The sequence below is a fragment of the Monodelphis domestica genome, chromosome 7, assembly GCF_027887165.1.
Source record: "Monodelphis domestica isolate mMonDom1 chromosome 7, mMonDom1.pri, whole genome shotgun sequence".
Classification (NCBI taxonomy): Eukaryota; Metazoa; Chordata; class Mammalia; order Didelphimorphia; family Didelphidae; genus Monodelphis; species Monodelphis domestica.
In genome coordinates this window covers 61,041,539-61,061,549 of record NC_077233.1, presented here as the reverse complement: position 1 = coordinate 61,061,549, position 20,011 = coordinate 61,041,539, and the positions used below count along the sequence as shown (strand labels likewise).

The window sequence follows — 20,011 nt, the reverse complement described above, 5'->3', positions numbered from 1 at the left end:
AGCCTGGGGACCCTTCTCAGAATCATGTTTTAGCTTCAAGGCCTAAACTTTCCTGATCTCTAACGTGCATCCTCAGCTCCAGGCAGCAGGGCCTCCCCCGTGATGTCCCTGTGTTTGTGGGATTATTGATTTAAAAGACCTTTTCACAGGTGAAGAAGCTGGGTCCCAGGGAGGCTGAGGTGGGATTAGAACCCAGGACCTCAGAGGGCAGACAAATGGAGAGCTCCTCTGGCCACTCCTCCCTCCAAACCCTTCTCCCCTCAGCAGTCTAAAGCGCTTAGGCCTGCCTGGCTCCACATCCCCCTGCCCAATCATGCCCCCGCACCTCTCCTGCCCTGCTCTCCCCGGGCTGTCCCCCAGGCACCCTCTCCTGTCCTGTGGGCATGTTTTGAGACTCAGCTCCCATCGGCCTTCTGCAGGAGGCCTTCCCAGCCCCTCGATCCTTGCCACGGTCTCCCCCTGAGACGGCCTCTGTCTGCCATCCTGGGCAGCTCCGGACATCCTCCGTTCTCCGGGCCCAGTCACAGCCCAACGTCCTCAGATCTGAGCACTTCGGGTATTAGAGACTAAGGGGGGACGGGAGGCTCCACCTGCTCCACTCTGTTACCACCAGGCCCCAACAGGGACAAATGGGTGCCGTTAGTGATGGAGGGAAGGAGGAGGAGGAGGAGGAAGGGGACAGAGAGAGAGACAGAGACAGACAGAGATAGATGGAATGAGGCTCCTCTCACAGCCCATAAGCCTTCTCTACTTCAGAGATTGACTCTCCTTAGAGAAATCCTTCAGACAATTCAGGGAACAAGAAAAGGCCCTGCTTCCTCCACAGCCTCCAATGACTGTTGGCTCCCCACTTCTGCCTTCCATAAAGGCCCCTTGGGCTTTGGGGGCACTGACACACTCTTTTCCTCTGTGTCCTGCTGGGGCTCCCCAGTGCCTGCCTGGATAGTTGGAAGGCCCATGTCACTAGGTCGGGTCTGAGGACCCCTCCTAGGCTGTACTGAAATCTAAACCCTCGTTTCTCTTATCTCTAACTAGTGTGGTTTCCTTTTAGAAGGTGCAATATTGTATACACCTGTAGTTAGATTTTAGAGGTACAAGATAATTATGTTAAATGATCAAATCGGGAGACTAGTCTCCCAAATGATCATAGGGAGGATTGTGAAGATAGGATTAACTTTCCCCGCCCATTTTCAGATTTAATCACCAGAAGTGTACACACCCCACTTATCCTTAAGTATAGGGAGGTCTGTGACCCACTTGTGCTATAGTGGGTGAAGAATCAGAATCGACTGACTTCCCCCTGGGTAGTCCTAAGCAAAGCTTTAGCTGTAATTGATACACGTCAAATGAAGGAAGTCACAGGAAGTGACAAAAGGAATGGTCTTTAAAAGTGACAAGAACTTCCTGTGAGGAGATCTTTAGCCTTCGACGTGATCTTGATCTTGAAGGAGCTCTGGCTTAGGACCTCAAACTGCTCTTGGATTTTTCCCTCAGAACTACCACGAGGGTGAGTGAAAAAGACTGACTCCCTTTCCTGGATTTTTCTGAGAGGCACTCCGGAGGGGACCCTCATCTTGGAGGAGGCCTCGTGGCGAAAACCCTTGTTTAACTGACCCCTCAGCCCTCTGGCTGGGGCTTCTGGAGCCCTGCCAGAGTAAAGCCAGGGCCTGAGCAAACAGTCTAGCTCATTAAGCTAGATTTCTTACTCTGCCCTCTTTCTCATTTCTCTACTTTCACTCTTTCTCATTTTGTAAATAAACTACCATAAAAAGTCATTCTGACTTGAGTAATCATTTACGGCAACCACACTTATACATTGAGTCCAGTCCTTTGATTTTTACCGCTTACAAGCTTCAGCCCCATCGCCTCTCTTGTCCTCGGGCCCATCCCCGGGAAAAGGGGGGAGGCACTCCGAGGACATCCTGGGAGGAAGCCAAAGGAAGGAGAAGCCCGCCATAGAGAGGAAGCTGTCCAGAGCAGCACTTCAGTTCAGTCATTTAGCCCAGACAAAAGATGAGCGTGGGTCTCCCTGCCACAGAGGCCAGCGCTCTAATCAGTGGGTCACAAGGCTCTTCCAGGGCAGCCACTCTGGATGGAAAGTGCCCCCCCCCATGTGTGCCACGATGGTACACATCATGGGAATGGAATGGGGGGCTTTCAGAAGCACTTCAGAAGATTGCTACACACTGATGCAAAGGCAAGAAAGAAGAACCAGGGGGACGATGGACGGAAGAGGAGGTCCGTGTGGGCAGACCTAGATTGACCGATGGGCTCATTTTGTTTTGATCGACTCTAGAAAGGTTTGGGGGGGGGGGTGTCAACAAAAGCTGACAGTGGTGGAAAAAGAAAACACATCAAACACTTAAAAATAAAATAAAACCAGAGGTCTGACCCAGCTCTAGCGCTCTGTGAGTCATCCTTCCCGTTCTCCCAGGGGCAGGGGCTGTCCCCCGAGAGATAAAAAGCCAGCTGATCCACAGGTCCCCATCCTTCAAAGGGCCCCAAACTGGGTCCAACAGGCTCAGGCAGGGGAAATCCTCCAGGGTGAATGGCCAGGAGGACTTCTGGGAAGAGAAGAGGAAGGCTGAAGTCGAGGTTCAGAGAAAGCCTGGATCTGCTCATGAGATAAACACATCACAGCCACTTAGCCCTTGGGCACAGCTAATGCTGGGCACAGGGGGAGGATGACTGAAATGGGAGCCACTGGTGGGGGGGCTTCCCCCAGAATCCACCAGGACATCCCATTTCCAGAACCAGACACACAGCTGGAACCTCTCCCGAGAAGCTCCGCTGTGCCCCAGTCTGTGAGGGAGGAAAGAGGAAAGGAAAGCTGCAGCCTGGCTCTGGGAGATTAGAGAGGAGAGGCGCTGTGCTGGCAAGAGCACCCCAAACCAGGAGATCCAGGCTCCTCGTGAACAAATCGCCCGGTCATCTTTAAAAAATGTAGAGAATGAGAGTGCTGACCTCCCAGGGCTGGGAACAAGAGAAATGAAGGGAAGAAAACACCTTGAAAACCTTCAAGCACTGTCTAAATGATATCGTCGTTATTCCTACTTTTACTACCAAGACTTGAGTTCAAATCCTCCTCAGACCCTACTAGCTAAGGGACCCGGGCAGGGTCACGTCGCCTTCCTAGGTCTCCAGGGGCTCCCCTGTGAGATGAGGCAAAGGCCAGCCCCCACCTCCTCCAGAAAGGTTGTGAGGCTCAGAAAAGAAGGGTAAAGCGCTTCCGGAGCCTTCTCCAGAAATGGCCTCATGAAGACTATTAAACAGTAGAGAAGGCTCTAAAGGCAGCTCTGATTTTCCTGGCAGCCATTTCTTCTAACCCTCACCCAAGTCTCAGGAGACAAGAGTGGGATCAGGATCCCTTTTATGGCAGGAACCAAGCCTTAGAGCGGGGGAGCGACTGGAGCGGACGAGGCGGGAAACCGAGGCCTGCGCGGCCCCTGGGCCCAGCAGGGCCCCGCGCGGGCACCCCCCGGGCACCTACCTGCTTCTCGGTCATGGCGTAGATGTACTGCCGGCTGGGGCTCAGGACCAGGTCCCGCAGGATGGAGCTGCCCTCGTGGGCCACCACGTTCTCATACTGCAGGGCAGGGCGGCCCCCCGGGCTCGACAGGTCCACCAGGATCTGCAAGAGAGAGGAGGGCGGCGGTCAGACTCTGGGACGCCGGATGGGGCCCCCCAGAACCCCTTCGGGGAAGCGCCGCGTCCCCCCGCCACGGAAGCCATCACGCGACACAAGGACAGGGCCGGGGTTTGAATCCTGCCTCCCACACCCGGGGGCCTCCTCCAGCGGCTTGTGGCGAGGCTGGATGAGATCATGTCTGTCCACCTGGGTGCCGGGCGCCGTGATCAGGATGCGGAATGCCCGATGCCCATCCCCTTCTCCTTCTCACCCAGAAAGAGGGAGCTGGGGGGAGGGGGGCCCTGCCCCCAGCCGCCTTATTAGCATGGAAATGTATTCCAGATCGCAAACAAACTGGGGGCCGTTTAATTAGAGCAGCTCCTCTGATTCCCCGCCAGCCAGCCTGCCGATAACATCAGCCAGGAGTATTTTTAGTCGCTTTCACAAAACAAATGTATTTAATTAAGAGAGACCCCTGAGGAACTTCCCAGAAATGTGAACTTCCACGCACACCACGGGGCCGGGATGTGGGGCTGTCTCTGGGGCTGGCGGTGGGGAACCCGGAGGGCCCCGGCTCATGGGGGCTCCCTCGCCCCCAAGGCCCGGGCTCGGGGCCTCCACCTAGGAGCTGACCGACGGAAGGGGAAGGGCCCAGGCTCTCTCCCCAGGGAGACCTTCCTCTCTGGGCCTCGGTTTCCCTGTCCAGCCCTGCCATTAAGAGTCTGAGGATCCTGGCCATCGGCGGGGTGGGAAGAGGACGGGAAAGCATTGGGAGGCTGGTGTGGGGAAGCGGAGGATCCAAGAGGAGCAAGGGCCCAACGCAGGAGCAAACGGAACCGCCATGCGGCCATTCTGTGGCCCTTCTCTGCCTAGAGGCCCTGGAGGAAGCCAGGGAAGAAAGGAGGCCGGGCCAGGCGAGGGGAGACAGAGACAGGCAGAGGCAGAGGAAGCCCATTCATCCATCCCACCATGGAACCAGGAGAAATGGGCCGCAGCTCTCTGCCTCTCCCCGCCCTCCCCCCACCGCAGACAGGGAAGCTGAGGCTGCTGCACCAGGGCCTTATCTGGAATGAATGAGCCCCCCCCCCCAATCCTTCCAAGGACGGCCCCAGTGGGTGTCTGCAGGCCCCTGTGCCCTTCTGCTCACGGAGCTGCAGCGGATGCCCCCGGGCCTGGCAGGAGTCCTTGGCCAGCGGCCTCCACAATGCCCCAGGCTCAGCAGCGCAGGCTCCCAGCAGGTGCCCTCTCCCAGGAAGGCGGGATCTCATTTCCTCTCTGGTCTTCCCGCCCCACCAGGCTGACTGCGGCCCAGCCTCAATCAATAACCCCAGAATGAGGGCTCAATGAAACGTTATTCCAAGGGGCGGCTCGATGGGACGAGGCCAGGCCTGGAGACCTGGCTGCAGGAGCACGCCAGTCGTTGATCGCTGATGCGGGATTCGAACTTGGGTCTGCCCAACAAGGCTGCCTCAAATGGCCAGAGGCTTTACAGAAGGCTCTGAGGAGATGACGGGAGATCTGGTCCGGGCTCTCGGCCCTTGACTAGCCAGGAGCGCTTGGGTGGCTCGGTTCCCTGTCTCAGGCCTCAGTTTCCCCATCTGTAGGGGGAAAGGACTGACAAGGATCACCGATTCAGAGCTGGAAGAGAACGTCAAGGCCCTCTGGTCTACCAGACTAAGATGGAGAGGCTCAAAGATTTTTCCTTATTTAACATTTAAAGAAACTGAGGCCTGGAGGGTGTGACGTATCCAGGGTGGCTGAGGCAGTAAGGGGGAGGGAGGCCCCCTCCGGGGCTGCACTGGAATCCTCTAAGGGGGGAGGGACGAGGGGGAGCCAGCCGGGTGGGAGACATTCCTGTAACCCAATCTGCAAAACAAAGTCTGCCTTGGCGCTCCCTCCCACATCCGCTCCTGGTCACCCCGGGCCAATCCCCGGCCCTTCCCTTAAATCAACCCGGAGCGGCTGCAGAGCTCGGCCTCCACCGGGACCACAAGCCGCGGCCCAGAACTCCGGGGAGCCGGCCAGGGGGAGGGAGGAGGGAGAGGCTCAGGCCCCCGCTGGCCCGGAGCTGCCCGAGGAATGGCCCCATGGAGTCAGAGAGCACAGAAGAGCCGGCCCCATCGGCAGAGTGAGTACCCTGCTCTGAGGGAGGCCGCAGGACGGGGGGCCTGAAGCTGCAGGAGGGGGTGCTGGGCTGACGGCGCCCGGGGCTCCGGCCAAGCTCCAGGGCGCAGAGGCTGGAAGAAAGGCTGCCACCCCCACGAGCTCCTCCCCGGCCCCCAGGGGTCAGGGAGCAGCGAGCCTGTCACGAGTGCCATCTTCCATTACGGAGGACCGCGCAGCCCGGGCCCAGGAGCCCTCACGAGGCCACAGAGACGCCGCGGCTGGCAGTTCCCATAAATCCGTCTCCCACCTGACGCCCCCTGGGAGGGAGGGAGGGAGGCCCCATCTCCCTGGCCGCAGCACAAGCCCGGCACAGCCCCAGATCCCGCCTTCAGCCAGGGCCCGTGGCGGCCTCAGCCCCCCAAAACCCTAAAGAAAAAAAGCACTCCGCGTGGCGCTGAAGGGAAAGAGATTTCCCTGTGGGCTCCTGGGAAAGGAACATTCCTTTATGGGGCCCTGGAGAGAAGGAGCCGTCCATGACAAAACCCGGGGGAGACCGCACGGCCCCCTGGAATCCTGGGGGCGGCGCTGCTCCCCGGAACATCAGACACGAGCCCCACCTGAACTGCCCCAGACCAGCCCGGACCCTGTGGGGGCCTCTACTCCAGGGGCACCAGGAAGAAGAGGAATTCCCTGAGGACACGCTCTGGAGCCAGCCCCAAGTGAGGCACCCCGGACCAAAGGAAAGATGAGCAGCCGTGAAGCAGAGTGGGAGAAGACAAGACCGGACGAATGAGCGGCCGACCGACCGACGGGGATGCTGAAGGAGCCCGGAGCTCCCTGGGGGGAAGAAAAGGTGGCACGAGATAGAGCAGGGACACCTAGCGACACCAGCATCGGAGAAGGCAGGGAGGGGGCGACAGAAGGTCCTCAGACACTCCCCAGCTGGGAGCCCCTGGGTGAGTCACTTCGCCCCCACTGCCCAGCCTTTACCAGGTTTCTGCCTTGGAACCGATACCCAGTATCCATTCTCAGATGGAAGGGGAAGATTTAGAAATAACAATTCAGTAAGTTTCATCGCCTGCCCAACGCAGGAGTCCCTTCTGGCCCCTCTGATGGGAGGCCGGTCTTCGTGAACAATTCCATTGGCGAGGAGATCACTCCCTCGCCAAGGCAGCCTGAACCAATACGGAGCGACTAATTATTACAGCTACAAATCCTGAAAGGCAGAAATCGGGCTCCCCCACGTCTGACATGGGGCTAAAACATGGCGGCCACCATGGCGACGAGCAGCTACTTCTAGAGCACTTTACGCTCCTCGTACTTGACGGCCACAGAAGCGAGCGGGACGGCCGCCCTCCTCTCCAGAGGCCCAGCTCCCCAACATGCTTTGCCCCTCACCATCCCTGTCTGTCCGTCAGCCTTGTCTTCCTCACTGACTCAGGAAAACGTCCCCCTCTTCTTCCTCTGCCCCGCTGCATTCGGAGCCAGATGCACGGCCAGACGGGCCGCCGGAGGAGATGCTCCTCTGGGAGGAGGCCTTCACTTTCCTGGAGTCCTGGACTCCCACTCCGCGATCTGGGAGAACCTACAGACCCCTCCCCAGAGCAGTATTCTTAGACAGGGAAGAGCAAGGACGCGGAACTTAAGGGGAAACGAGAGGTGCTGAAAATCACTTCCAAAATAAAAATGTTTAAATTCACAGACCCCAGCCAGGTCAAGAAGCCCTTTATAGAAGGGGAAACAGGCTGGAAAGTGGGCTCCGTGAACCCTTCATGTGCTGCCCCCATGTGCATAGGCCTGTGCCAGGGACCAACCCCCTTTGTCAGACCTCACAGCCTCGGGCAAAGAATTCAGCAGAACAGCAGAGGTGGGAAAGAGGCTGGAGATGGAGGACTGCCTGAGTTCATGAGTCCTGCCATGAGGAACAGGAGAGGTCGTCTGGGCCCATCAGGACCAGAACCAGGACCGGGCCTGGGAGCGGCAGCTGCACTTCCAGGATGGAAGGACAGGCTTAAATACACACATATGTCTATGTATGGGTCTGTGTGTGCTTCTACATTCATGTAGATACCCAGATGTGGCCCTGCCTTCCCTGTGAATCGTGTACGTACGCAGGTGTGGACAGAGCAATCATACGGTTAGGCAGAGTGGTGAAAGACACTGTCCTCTCCGGTGCAATTACTGGGGTTCTAACCGCTTAATAATTCTATGCCTTATCATATCCCCAAAAAGTCCGAGGCACGAGGCACGGGGCTGCTCTTAAAGAGTCCGAGAAGAGATCTCTGCCCTCAGGAGCTTCTGCTCTAGCGGGGAAGATGGCCCAGAGCCCTCAAGGGGGAAATTGGAGGGAATGGAGAGAAAACCAGGGGAAGAGGTGCTGCTGCTTCTGGAATCTCTGGAGAGCCCTTTCCTCCTTCCTTAACTCTTTTGTATTTATTTGTGCATCCACAACAAGCCCAAGAATGGAATCTGACCGGGAGGGCTCTTGCCTTTTCTCCCAGTGGTGTCCAGCCACGGATACTTACCAGAACTGAAGGGAAGTGAAAAATACAAAACCTTAAAGATGGCGCTCCTTAGCACGCCCAGGTGCCCAGCCCTGGCCAGGCCAAGAGCCCCTTGAGGGACAGCGGACTCCTCCAGATGAGGTTTTGCTGAGTTACTCTGCATTTCCTAAGTTGCAGGGGAGGAGAAGGGAGCTGAGAGAGGCTGCCCTCCACCAGAAAGGAGAGCATCCTGATTCAGCACCCTGAATCAGACCAATTCCTCAGAGCAAAGAAAAGATGCAAATGAGAAGAAATCTAAGAGGAATAATGAGGAACGGATACGATATATGATTTAAAAAATGGGAAATAAACAGAAAATGGTATGAAAACCAATCATATTAATTTGTACAGCATATCATATACATGTGTGTGTGTGTTAATTTGTACAGTTTAACCAATCTAAGTCCCTTTCCACAACAAGATGACCAGATGAGCCCCCCAAAGTGCCTTCATCAGCACGGAAAGATGGAAGCCAAAGGAAACTACAGTTTAGAATGTAAACTCATTTATAAAACCTTCTGAGGAAGGCTAATAGCAGTACTGTCCCATAAAGCAGAGAGCAATCATGGGCAGGAGAAGCTAAGCAGGGTTATCCTGGAGCGTTTAAGGAAGAAAAAGAAAGGACGACAAACAGGAAAAATGGAAAAGATCTGCAACAAGAATGTGTTTTCCCCAACAAAAGCGGCGAAGTCATCACACTTGGGACTTCAATTTCACAATCCTGGATGTACTTATAATAGGGAAGGGAGACAATGGACAAAGAAAGGAAAAGCAGTAAATTGTGAGGGCTTTGAGAGATCGATATACAAGATATGAAAGAGGAAAAGATAACAATTTGGTGGAACAAATTATGGTATGTGAACATAATAGAACAGTGTAGTGACATAAGAAATGACAAAAGGGATGGCTTCGGAGACACTCTGCTGACAGTCAAATACTTGTAGATTAACATTTGGGGAAATGTCTATGAACTGATGCAGAGTAAAGTAAGCAGAAAAGGGAGGGTGATTTATAGAGGAAAGACAAAAACAACTTGGAAAGGCTTACGAATTCTGATGAATGCAAATAACTAAGCACAACTCCAGAGGGCTGATGGGGAAGCATACCAGCCACCTCCTCAGAGATGGGACAGGGGCTCAAGGTGCCAAAGGACATATCAAATGGCTTTGTTTCAGCATGCTTATTCGTTGCAAGGATTGCATTTTTCTTTTGTTTTGGGGGGAGGGGGTGGGAGGAGAGGGGATCTAGTATTGAAACATGAACTTCGAGCTGAACATAAGACTCCCTGTAGGCAGAGATACTTCCTCATGACACTATGCCACCTGCAGAATGCTGAAAGAAAGATCCCTCCAAAGACCATCCACAGAGAAAATGCCAAACAATTAAAGAATAGTCATTGCCCAAGTCATGGCGTGCACTTGGATGGAAAAGCTATAGACTTTGTCTATCAGTGGGACAGACAGCACAGAGGTAGCCTGCTCTGGACCAAGAGTTGAACAAGAGGAAGAAGGCAGCAGGCTGGGCTGAAAAGCCTATTTAATGCCCCTTGAAATTCTCCCAGAAAGATTCCTCTTTTCAACACCAGCATCTTACCAGGGTTCCTGTGGAGCAGTGACACATGGAATCCCCAAAGGAGTATCCCACCGAAAACAAGAGAGAGGCACATGCTGGATGGGAACCACAAAGAATGTCAGCGGAGAAAGAGAGGATGGGAAAAGAGGGGCTGGTCACCTGGGGAGGGATGCCAAGGGGACAGCCAGGAGGGAGCCTGGATACCCTAAAGATTTCGGGGAAGCAAGCCTCAGAAGACTGGGGCAAAGTCTGAGGGGCCATGGCCCAGAATCACTGGGGTACAGGGGGATCCATTGGATCAGGTCAGTTCTAGTTGTCGTGCTATCGGAGGATGCTCACCTGTAGAAATGGGAAGAGCTCTGAACTGGGGTGAAAAGACCTAATGGCTTTGTCTAGCATTATCATCTTGGGACTCAGTTTCTCTATCTGTAAATGAAGATAAAGTGATCTCTAAAGTCTCTTTCAGCTCTGAATCCTTTTAAAAGCTTTTCAAACATTCAAAGCCCTTTGCCAATTTAAGTAACTGAAAGTAGAGGACAAGTAAAGGAGGGCAGACGCAGAGAACAGTAAGCATTTGGAGGAAAAAATCTGGGGAGGCTGAGGAGCTGAGCCTTGAGCAAACAGGGCCTCGACAGGGTGCATTCCAGGAGAGGGGAGGGAGGAATTCACATGTTCTGGGCTGGAGGAACAGGGAATAAACCTGTTTGGCTGGAGAATTCAGACAAGATAAGGCAAGGCTGCGAGGAGCTGCCAGATCCCCAAGTGGCTCCAGCGGTCACCCCAGCCAGGGAGAGGTCCCTTGTCCTGCCTGGTATGTGACAGCATGCGGCTGTCCTCCTGCCTCCCCTACAAAGGGCTGTCACTCGCCGAAAGGCAGCCTGGGTTCCAGGCTGGGGTACGACCACAGAAGGAACGGATTTCACGTCAGAGCCTTAAGTGTTGGGGACTCAAGTTCAACATGTAAATTTATGCAAAATAGAAGGCAATTAGGCCTGGGATCCAGAGCTGGGAACCTCCTGAAAGGTGTCCAGTCTCCCACTGATCCAGACAGGCTACTCATCACCTTCCCACTAACTCCTGGTAAATTGTGGGACCTGGCAGCAGCAGAGGAGGGAGGGCACTCATCACAAGCAAAGCTCCCTTTCCTCCTTCCTCCTAGGAAAACAAAGACTCCACCACAGCTTCAGACCTCCAGGATGCCCTAGTTTACAGATGAGGAGACAGGCTGGTGGGGCTAAGGGGCTGCTCAAGATCACTCAGGCAGCCCAAGCTACCTCAGAGGCAGAATTCAGGCTGCACGAAACAGCCCGGAGAACCCTGGACTGGCCTTGCTACTTTGTGTGACTTTGGGCAAATCCCCTGAAATCTGAGCAAATTCCAACAAGAAAGGAATAGAGGGGTCCCATTTTCTTCACTGTACAGTAAGGACACCAAGAAAACCGAGGCCCAGAGCAGTCACTCCACCCAGAGTAGCTGGTTATTCATTCATACAATAGTATTTACTAAGTCAGTGAGTCAATAAAAAGTTACTAAGTACTTTCTTTGTGGCAAGACTGTGCAACTGATGCAAAAAGAGCCAAAACTCGGTTCCTGGCCTCAAGGAGCTCCCCATCTAATCTGGGGAGACAGCCAGGCTCTAGACGGGATAGCTAGAAAATAATGAAACGAGAGCAGGTCCTGGAATTAAGGGGGAAGATGTCCTGAAGAAGAGGGGATGGGAGTGGGGCCTTGAAGGAAGCCAGTACAGGCTTACTATGTAGCCTATGTCCCAGGCACTCTGGATCCCCCCAAATTAAAAGGAAATAGTCCTAGAGGAGCTTCTGATGGGGGAAGAATGCATGCAGAAAACAAAGTACCAGGTCGTTTAGCAGGCAGGAAGACAGAGCAGCACTCCTGAACTGTCCCTCCCGCCATGTTTGAGGAATAGAAAGACTCTAGTTTGGAAGATTCCAACATGGGTGAGTCACCAAGGTTGTGGTATTTCAGAGGTTTTCACCCTTATTTCATCAGGAGCTCACTTGGGAGCACCCACCCATTCCTCCAGCACTGCGGTTATCTGCTAGGAAGATGAATTAATTCATTAGATGGACAAGTACGGGCAGATCTTCCCATCACACATGCCAATGGGAGGCCAGGGGGTGAGAGCCAAGAGACACTGGTGGGGAGAGGTCTGGCAGGAGGACCTGACCCAGTCACCAACCTGTCCTCTCACTCGGGGCAAGTCCCTTCCTTGCAGAACATGAAGAAAAATACTGCAGCCAGGTGGTGCTGTGCTCAGAGGCTGGGCTTGAAGTCAGAAAGACCCAAGTTCAAATCCAGCCTCAAACACTTACCAACTGGGCTCTGTGCAAGCCCCTGACTTCCGCTTGCCTCAGTTTCCTCATCTGTAAAATGGGAGTGAATGACAACCATCTTGCAGAGGTACAGATGAGATTATAATTGTAAAAGCATTTAGCACAGTGCTTGGCACAGAGAAAGAGCTAGATAGCTATTCACTGTTGTCATATCTCTTTAGTGTCTTTACAGCTTTAAATCTGATGATTGAAGGTTCATGACTGGTATTGTTCACTATGCACCTCCTAGGTGCTGGGACAGAGGTAAGTCAAAGCAATGCCTACAAGATTCCAGGTTAGTTGAGATTTTTTAAAAAATAAAAATAGGGGGAAGCTGGGGGCTCAAGCCAGGCCTAGAGACTGGAAATCTGTGGTTCAAATCTGGCCTCAGACACTTCTGATCGGGGTGACGCTGGGTGAGTCACTTAACCACCATTGCCTAGCCCTTACCACTCCTCTGCCTTGGAACCAAGACACAATATTGATTCTAAGACAGAAGGTGAAAGAGATAAGATAGATAGATGGATGGATGGATGGATGGATGGATGGATGGATGGATGAAAATTCATGGCAATAAAAATGGTTGTTCAGTATTAAGGGCAACAAAGATGATGAATAACTGAGAGGCATTGTGCTATAGTAGATAAGGAGTTTGTCTTGGAACCAGGAAGATGAGAGTTCAAATCCTGCCTCTGACACATACTGGCTTTAAGAGTATGTAAGTTGAGGTGTTGGTAGAAACTCTGGACATCCAGGACTTCCCTATAGCAGGGAAATGACAGGTCTAGTTCCTGTTCCACCTTCTAGGGGAAGCCCTTCTTCATTGTGCTGCCTTCTAGGATTATTTCCTATTTATCCCCTAAGCTTTATGGATGGACTGACAATGTCTACGGCTCTGAATGACTAAGTAAATCAGGAGGATTTCAGAAGAATGCGTAGCCCTCTAGGTGGGGGTACTCAGGGAAGACCTCACGGAAGAGATAGCACCGGGGTGTGTTTTTAGAGGAAAATAGGGCTGAAATAAGCAGAGGAGGAAGGTGAGAGGAATGAAGGAGGCAGGAAAGGAGGATGTGTTTGGGGAACAGAAGAAAGGCATCCTCCTTCCTAGCCTGCCTCACAGGCTATGGGACCTTAGGCAAGCTGCTTAACCATTCTGAGCAGGTTCTTCTTCAGTAAAGGAGGGGGTGGGCTTAGAGGACCTCAGCGGCCCCCTTCCAATTCTAACTCCCCTGAGTCTGCCTGCCTCAGCTTCCTCCTTTTGAAAGGAGGGGGTGGGCTCGAGGGCTCTGCAGTCTCTTCCAGCTCTGGATTTTAGGGTTTCTTTAGAGAAGCCAGGCTTACAGGGAAGGGTTAGTTAGGTGAGGAACCCGAGAGAAAGCTGGGAGGCTTATTCTGTCTGTAGAGGGCTTCACGGAGGAGCTTTCGACCCCCCTGCAAGGCAAGGAGGGCAGAGCTGGGGATTGTTCCCATTTTGCAGCGGAACAAACTATGGATCTGGCCATATGGATGTCACAAGAGAGAAGAGATCAGAACAAGGTGACCCAGCTACGAGGCCCAGACTCCGAGCCTCGCGAAGGAGGGCGGCCAGGACAATGGCTTCCCGCACAGGGTCCCCGGGCTGTACACAGGTGTGTGCTGTGTGCTTCCTGATGCCCGCCCCACGGGCCCCAAGGAATATCCTGCCCGTCTGGAAGGTCTGGCGCGCCTGCTGCGGGGCCAGAGGGGTTGCAAAGGGAGCGGGAGTTTAGGATGGGCCTGCAGGGCACACCAGAGCCCCCCGCCCCCCTGCCCCCTCCCCAGCCTTCTCAGCAAAAGCTGACCCAGCCCAGCCCTAAGAGCCTGCCGGACAAGCCAACAGGTGGCCTGTGACAGCTCAGGCCTCTTTAGAGAATTTCAAGAGGGGCAGAAAAACAGCTTGAACAGATGCAGCCGACTGTCCGTCGGTCTGAATGACCACCTGCCACACTTGCCCCCAACTGTGCCTCTGGCAAGCTCCCCACCCAGGCCCCTTCTGTGCCCTCAACAAGCCTGCATGGAGTCCCCGACCCCCGACTCTGTGCCTGCCCCCTTCCACTCCCCGGCTTAGAGTTGTCTGAGGAGGCGAGACGAATAAAGCAGCAAATACTCCAGAATGGTGGGCTTCCTTTTCTACACCGCCCTATCCAGAAAACCAGGACAAACGCCACGGAGGGAGGAGGGGCGGGCCCTCGCCCCAGAGGCAGGAAAAGTGGGGGCCTCAGAGAGGTCTCTGACAGCCCCGCGGCCCTGAAGCTCTCCTACGCCTCCGAGGGGCTGCGCCCCCTCCAGAGAAAACCTCCCATGTTTTAAGCCTCCTGAGAACACAGACCTTCTCTGTCCTCTAGCCCCTCAGAGCTCCAACATTTTGGGTTCTGAGTTCCAATGCTGGCTTCGGAGTTCCAAAGCCTTTAAAATATTGGGTACTGGCACTTCCATCTCCCGCTTCTGAGGTCCCTCACAGCAGGGACAGCCTGTAGCTCTGGCATGTATGGCCTCAGGCCTTAGAACGGCTCTCTTGTGGGGTCCCTCCTAGCTCGGATGTGTCTAGTCCTCCCTTTTGGGGCTCCTCCGGGCTCTAGCACCCTCCTTCTAAGGCCCTCCAGGCCCAGCCTCGAGGGGTCTGCTGAGACCTGCCTTCCCTCTCCCGACCACAAGGCACATTCCAGATACCTCCCCACCCTGTGCACTTCTCTCTGGGCTCTGCCTACCAACAGCTGTTCAAAGGAATCCGCTTCCTTCTCCCCTGTGACCTCGGCAGGGCAACAGCTGGGCCCTGTGACTGGGCCTCGGCTTTGCCAGCTCCCCACCGCCCCCAGGAAGCTCCCTCCCAGACATGCATGCACCCCGCCGGCCGCTCGCCCTCCCACCCGGCCCTGCAGGCAGCTGAGGCCTGGCTCTCAGGCAGTCACAGCCTGCCCGGGCCCATCCCAGGGAATTAAGTGGTCAGCAAACATTCCTGCCATACTTCATTCATGAAAACACTGAGCTTTCTTTATCGGTCACCCCCCTTCTCTCTGGGGAGAGGTGTGCTGGAGACACTGAGCAGCAGACGCGTGCCTCTCCCTGCCTGGGGTCTGCCATTCCTCAGGTACCCTGTTCTCCGGCACTTTCACATCTATTAAATCCTCCGTCAGGCTTGGAGACACTTTACAAAGGGAGAAACTGAGGCTCAAAGGAGGGAGAGGCCTACTCCCCATCAGCCAGCCGGTTCATGGCAGAGCTAGAATCGGAACCCCAGACCCAGTCAGACAGTCTCTCCTCTGTCCCCTGGTTTTAGGGAATCCCTTCCCCCCCCAACAATCAGTGCATTTGAGATCCAGCAGATCTCAGCAGAACCACCCAGAGGAATTTGGCATATGGTCTCTGTCTCACCCTCCCACTTCCCGAGCCACCCACAGGGATCTGTGAGCTGGGGAGTAGGAAGGGGGCAGCCAAGGGAGGGCTGTCCCCGCCTCACCAAAGTAAAAGCAAAGGCAAACAAAGAAATCTCAAACCAGCCTCTCCAAGGTCTTTGACCTGGTCATCACTGAACAAACCTCAGGGCAGTGCGCTCTCTCTCTCTCTCTCTCTCTCTCTCTCTCTCTCTCTCTCTCTCTCTCTCTCTCTCTCTCTCACACACACACACATACACACACATATTCTGTCTCTCTCTCTCTCACACACACACACACACACACACACACACACACACTTCCAGATCTGTCTCTGTCTCTGACTGTCTGTCTCTCTCAGTCTCTGTCACAGTCTCAGTCTTGGGTCTCTCCCTCAGTCTCTCTCCTCAGCCTTAGGCCTCAAGGAAAGCTCAAAGTCCAGACAGAGAGAAGGCATACAGATAAAACAGTAAAAACAAGAGGCACAGGACATAAAGGGGCCTGGAGGCAGGGAATGCAGGAACAGGCTGGAGCAAATGACTTAACTTCCCTTTGGGCCTCTGTTTACCCAACTATTGATGCCCCTCCACCCCCCACCCCCTGCCAGGCTCTGACTAGAGTTCTCTTCTTTTCACTCTATGGCATCTCAGGGGATGATCTCATCAGCTCCTGTGGGTTCAGTGAACATCCCTAAAGCCGCTTTTCAGATCCATATATCCGGCCTTGCGCTCTGTGAGGAGGTAGGATCCTATATCACTAAATGGGCACCACAAACTAGATGTTCTGTGAGTATCTCAAACTCAGCAAATCCCAAACAGAACTCAGTCTTTTCCCCAACCCCTCCTTCTTTCCCGTCTGTCCTTAATTACTATTGGGAATGCCCCATCCTCCTAAGCACCCACCTCAGCATCAACCTCAACTTCCCTCTCACTGGCCCCACATATCTAAGCCATTGCCAAGTTCTGCCAAGTCCTTTCTACCTTCCCATGGTCTCTCCAAACACCCCCCTCTTCTCTACTCACACGGTCACCATCCTCTTACTTGGACTGTTATCATTTTTGTTAATAGTTATACAAAATAAATCTCCCTATTAGCCACACTGAAGGGAAAAGAAAAGAAAATCTGCTTCCATTTGCATTCTGAGCCCATCTATGTGGAGATGGACAATAGGTTTCATCATGAGTCCTTTAGAATCAAGAATCAATTAGCTGAATCAAGTTAATGATCTTTACAATGTTGCTGTTACTCTGTGGAGCCACATACACTATGAGCAACAACCGTCATCTTCCTCACCTCATGCTCATTTTCTTTAAACCTTTACCTCTCCTGGTTCTGCTCCCTTCACTTTGCATCAGCTCATACAAGTCTTCCCAGGTTTCTCTGAACCCACCTCCTTCAACATTTTTTACAGCACAATCGTATTCTGTCACATCCCTACACTACAACAGCTTTGGCTGATCTCCAGTTCACTGGCATCCCAACTCTGCCTCCACAAAAAGGATGGTCCTAAGTCCCTTTGTACATCTGAGTCTTTTGATCTCTTTAGGTATGCCTAGATCTAGCAGCATTTAATTAAGGTCTCCTGGCTGACCTATCTATGAAAACCACTTTTTAAAAAATCCTTTCCAAGGTTTGTTAAGTCCCACGAATCTCTGAACATCTGATCTCTTCTAGATGGGATCCCAGAGAATGAGGGGAGGAGGTGGAGGCATAGCAGCAAATGGAGACACTTGGGGTAAATCGAGAGAACTGATGATGAATCCCCAGAAGCTGGGAAATCATCCCAAAGACTCGAAAGAGGCGTTGTTGAGTCAAACAGACATCCTGGCCCCAAAATATCTTCATGGAGGAGTCAGGGAGGAAGCCTGGCAAGCTGTTAGGCTGCCGTGAACCCAAAGAACTGATGCTGCTAGAGTCAGCCCCCACACCCCAGGCACCCTGATCTGTGGAATCAATACTAATTCCAAGGAGGAGATGGAGGGAACTACGGAAGCACCCGAAAGGCTGCTGTCTCTCACCCCCAGAAATAATCCTCGTTTAATAAAGATTAATCCAAGCTGAGCCTACATTCCAGGCCTGACAGGGCCTCCAGCTAGAGAATCCTGGAGTTTTAATTACATCAGCATAATAAAGCCAAAAACAGGGTAATACTTAATCTAAATCAATGTTCATAAGGCCAAAAACTGAGAACAAGTGCGCTCAGACTGACAGGTACGACACTGGTTAAGCTAACCAGATTCCAAAGGAAAGTTATTAATGGTTCGGTGAGCTTCACCCACACTGCGTGCTCCAAGTCGGGGGAGAAGCTATCAAGCTGACAATATCCATCTGCCCGGTACACAGCCCAGGCCCAAAGCCTGAGCTCAGCATCTCTGGGCAGCCTCCACCTATGGGGGAATTCCTAACCCACCCAGACACCTGCCTGCCCATCCAGCGTGTGAGGGCCTCTAGGGGCAACAGGGTGAAGAAGTACAGGAGCCTCACCTGGAGCTGGGGGACCTGGATTCGAATTCTGACTCTTTGACTGCCTCTCCTTGGCTCCTCAGTTCCCTCCTAAGTAAAAGGTTGGATTCCATTCAATTTCATGAATATTTATTAAGCAGCTCCTTTGTGCACTGAGGTAGGGAACCATACACAAAGGCAAAAGCTAAAGAGCTGGCCTTCCACCAGAGAGGTGGGAGGTAAACTATGGAAAGGAAATAAAGAAGTCATTTCAGAGAGGTCAAAGTGCAATAAATTGGGAGGAGACAAGACAGTCACACCTGAGCTGAGGCTAGAAAGCAGCTCTGCATTCCAAAAGGCATGTTGGGAGGGGATGCCATCCCAGTCAGCTCTGGCAAAGGCAGGGAGGGGGGCACAGGGAGCCCAGCGCAGAGACCAGTGAGCAGGTCATTACTGAGCCCGCAGACCCTCTTCCAAAGGAAGTCAGAGCCACCTGATTCCCGGTCCCATCCTCAGATGGAGAGGACTCCTCTTTGCCTGGTTACCCCATTCTCCAAATCCCTCCTTGGACACTTTTAACAGGTGGCAGGATACTCCCCTCCGGCTTCCCCTGAGAGAAGAGTCAGTCAGAGATCAGCCACAAAGAAAGGCCTCACCAGCCCCGGCTGCCCTGGGAGCTTCCACTATCAGGAGAGACTAGAGGGAGAGGGAGCACCAAGGCCTCCCCGTCAGTTTCCTGGTCAGTTTCTCCCAGCCTGCGAGTGACTAGAGACCACTGGGGGCAGGAAGGCGTGGGCAGGCTGACAAGTCAAGGAACCCCCTGAGGTTCCTTCTAGCTCCAACATGAGATTTCCCAAGAGATAAAGGAGGTGTTCCCAACACCCGACAGCCAAGCCCTGCCAAAATACACACCTCAGACATTCCTTCCCTCGCACAAGCCATCCACGGGGCCAGGGAAAAACAGAGGCAAAGTGGTATGGAAGAAAGAAGGGAGGCCTCACTTAGAGGTCCTGTGTTCAAATTCTGGCCCTGCCACTTCCTATCTCTGTGACTTAGGACAAGTCATCTGGTCTCTATGGATCTCCATTTCCCCTGTCAGCAGAGGGCTTAGCCTGGTGGCCTGGAAGGCCCCTTCCCCCTCTGAAGCTATGATCTTAGCCTAAGGCATGTGTCACTTCTAAGGACAAACCCTCCCTCCCCAGCAACTTGTCCTTCGATTCTGGTGGGTCCTCGGCAAGAAAACCACTCCTTGGCACAGGCCCCACAGGGAACCCCAGCCAAATGGGCAACGATGGCCGCCACACTGCAGCAGCAGCATCTGAACAGTCTTCTAGCTCAGAAACTAGCCTGAGAAAGTCTATCTTTCTCTCACCCCCAGGCTCCGGCAAGCTTGGCCAATCCAGAAATTCTAGCAGAAAGGGCTCTTCCTTTGGCCCTCTGGCTTATTCTCCCAACTCCCCAGCCACAGGAAGCAGGGACCTCCTTTCCTAGCAATGAATTCAGGGGATCAGAAAAGGGCTGCTCCAGTCGGGTCGGAAATTGCTCTCAAAAGGGAGTCTGGCTGGTTTGCCTCTGAGAGGGAGAATCACAATTGATGCCAGCTGATTTAATATCTCAGTCCCCTACTCAATCACCCAAGGAGTGCTTCACAGAGCACCTACTGTGTGCCCAGCCCCTGCCAGGCACCAACAGGGCAATCCCCAAGAAAGAGGGAGAGACACGGTCACAAGAGCAGGCAAGAGTATCCACCCCTGGAGGCCAATAAACCCAATAGAATCCTCCATTCTGGATGCTGGCGGGACCTGCCTGAAAGAGATCCTGACCTGGAACTTTTGAGGCACGATGAAGCTGAGCTGTGGGCTTCGAGGAGTCAGAAAAGGAGAAATTCTCTCTGGGTGGTATCCCTTTTGACTTAAAGCAAAGCAGTGAATGAATGAACTCTCCCCCACTCCTCCTGGAGCACCATCTTGGAGATGGTCCCAGCGCTGGGGAGCCGGC

At 53.6% G+C, this 20,011-nt stretch overlaps 1 protein-coding gene across 1 annotated transcript in view; it reads right to left on the bottom strand.

Annotated features, from left to right (window-relative positions):
• PLXNA1 (plexin A1) overlaps positions 1-20,011 on the bottom strand; it is a 260,073-nt gene that overhangs the window by 125,725 nt on the left and 114,337 nt on the right. The window contains 1 exon segment of the mRNA XM_056804732.1: positions 3,491-3,631. Coding sequence (XP_056660710.1) covers positions 3,491-3,631 — 141 coding nt within the window.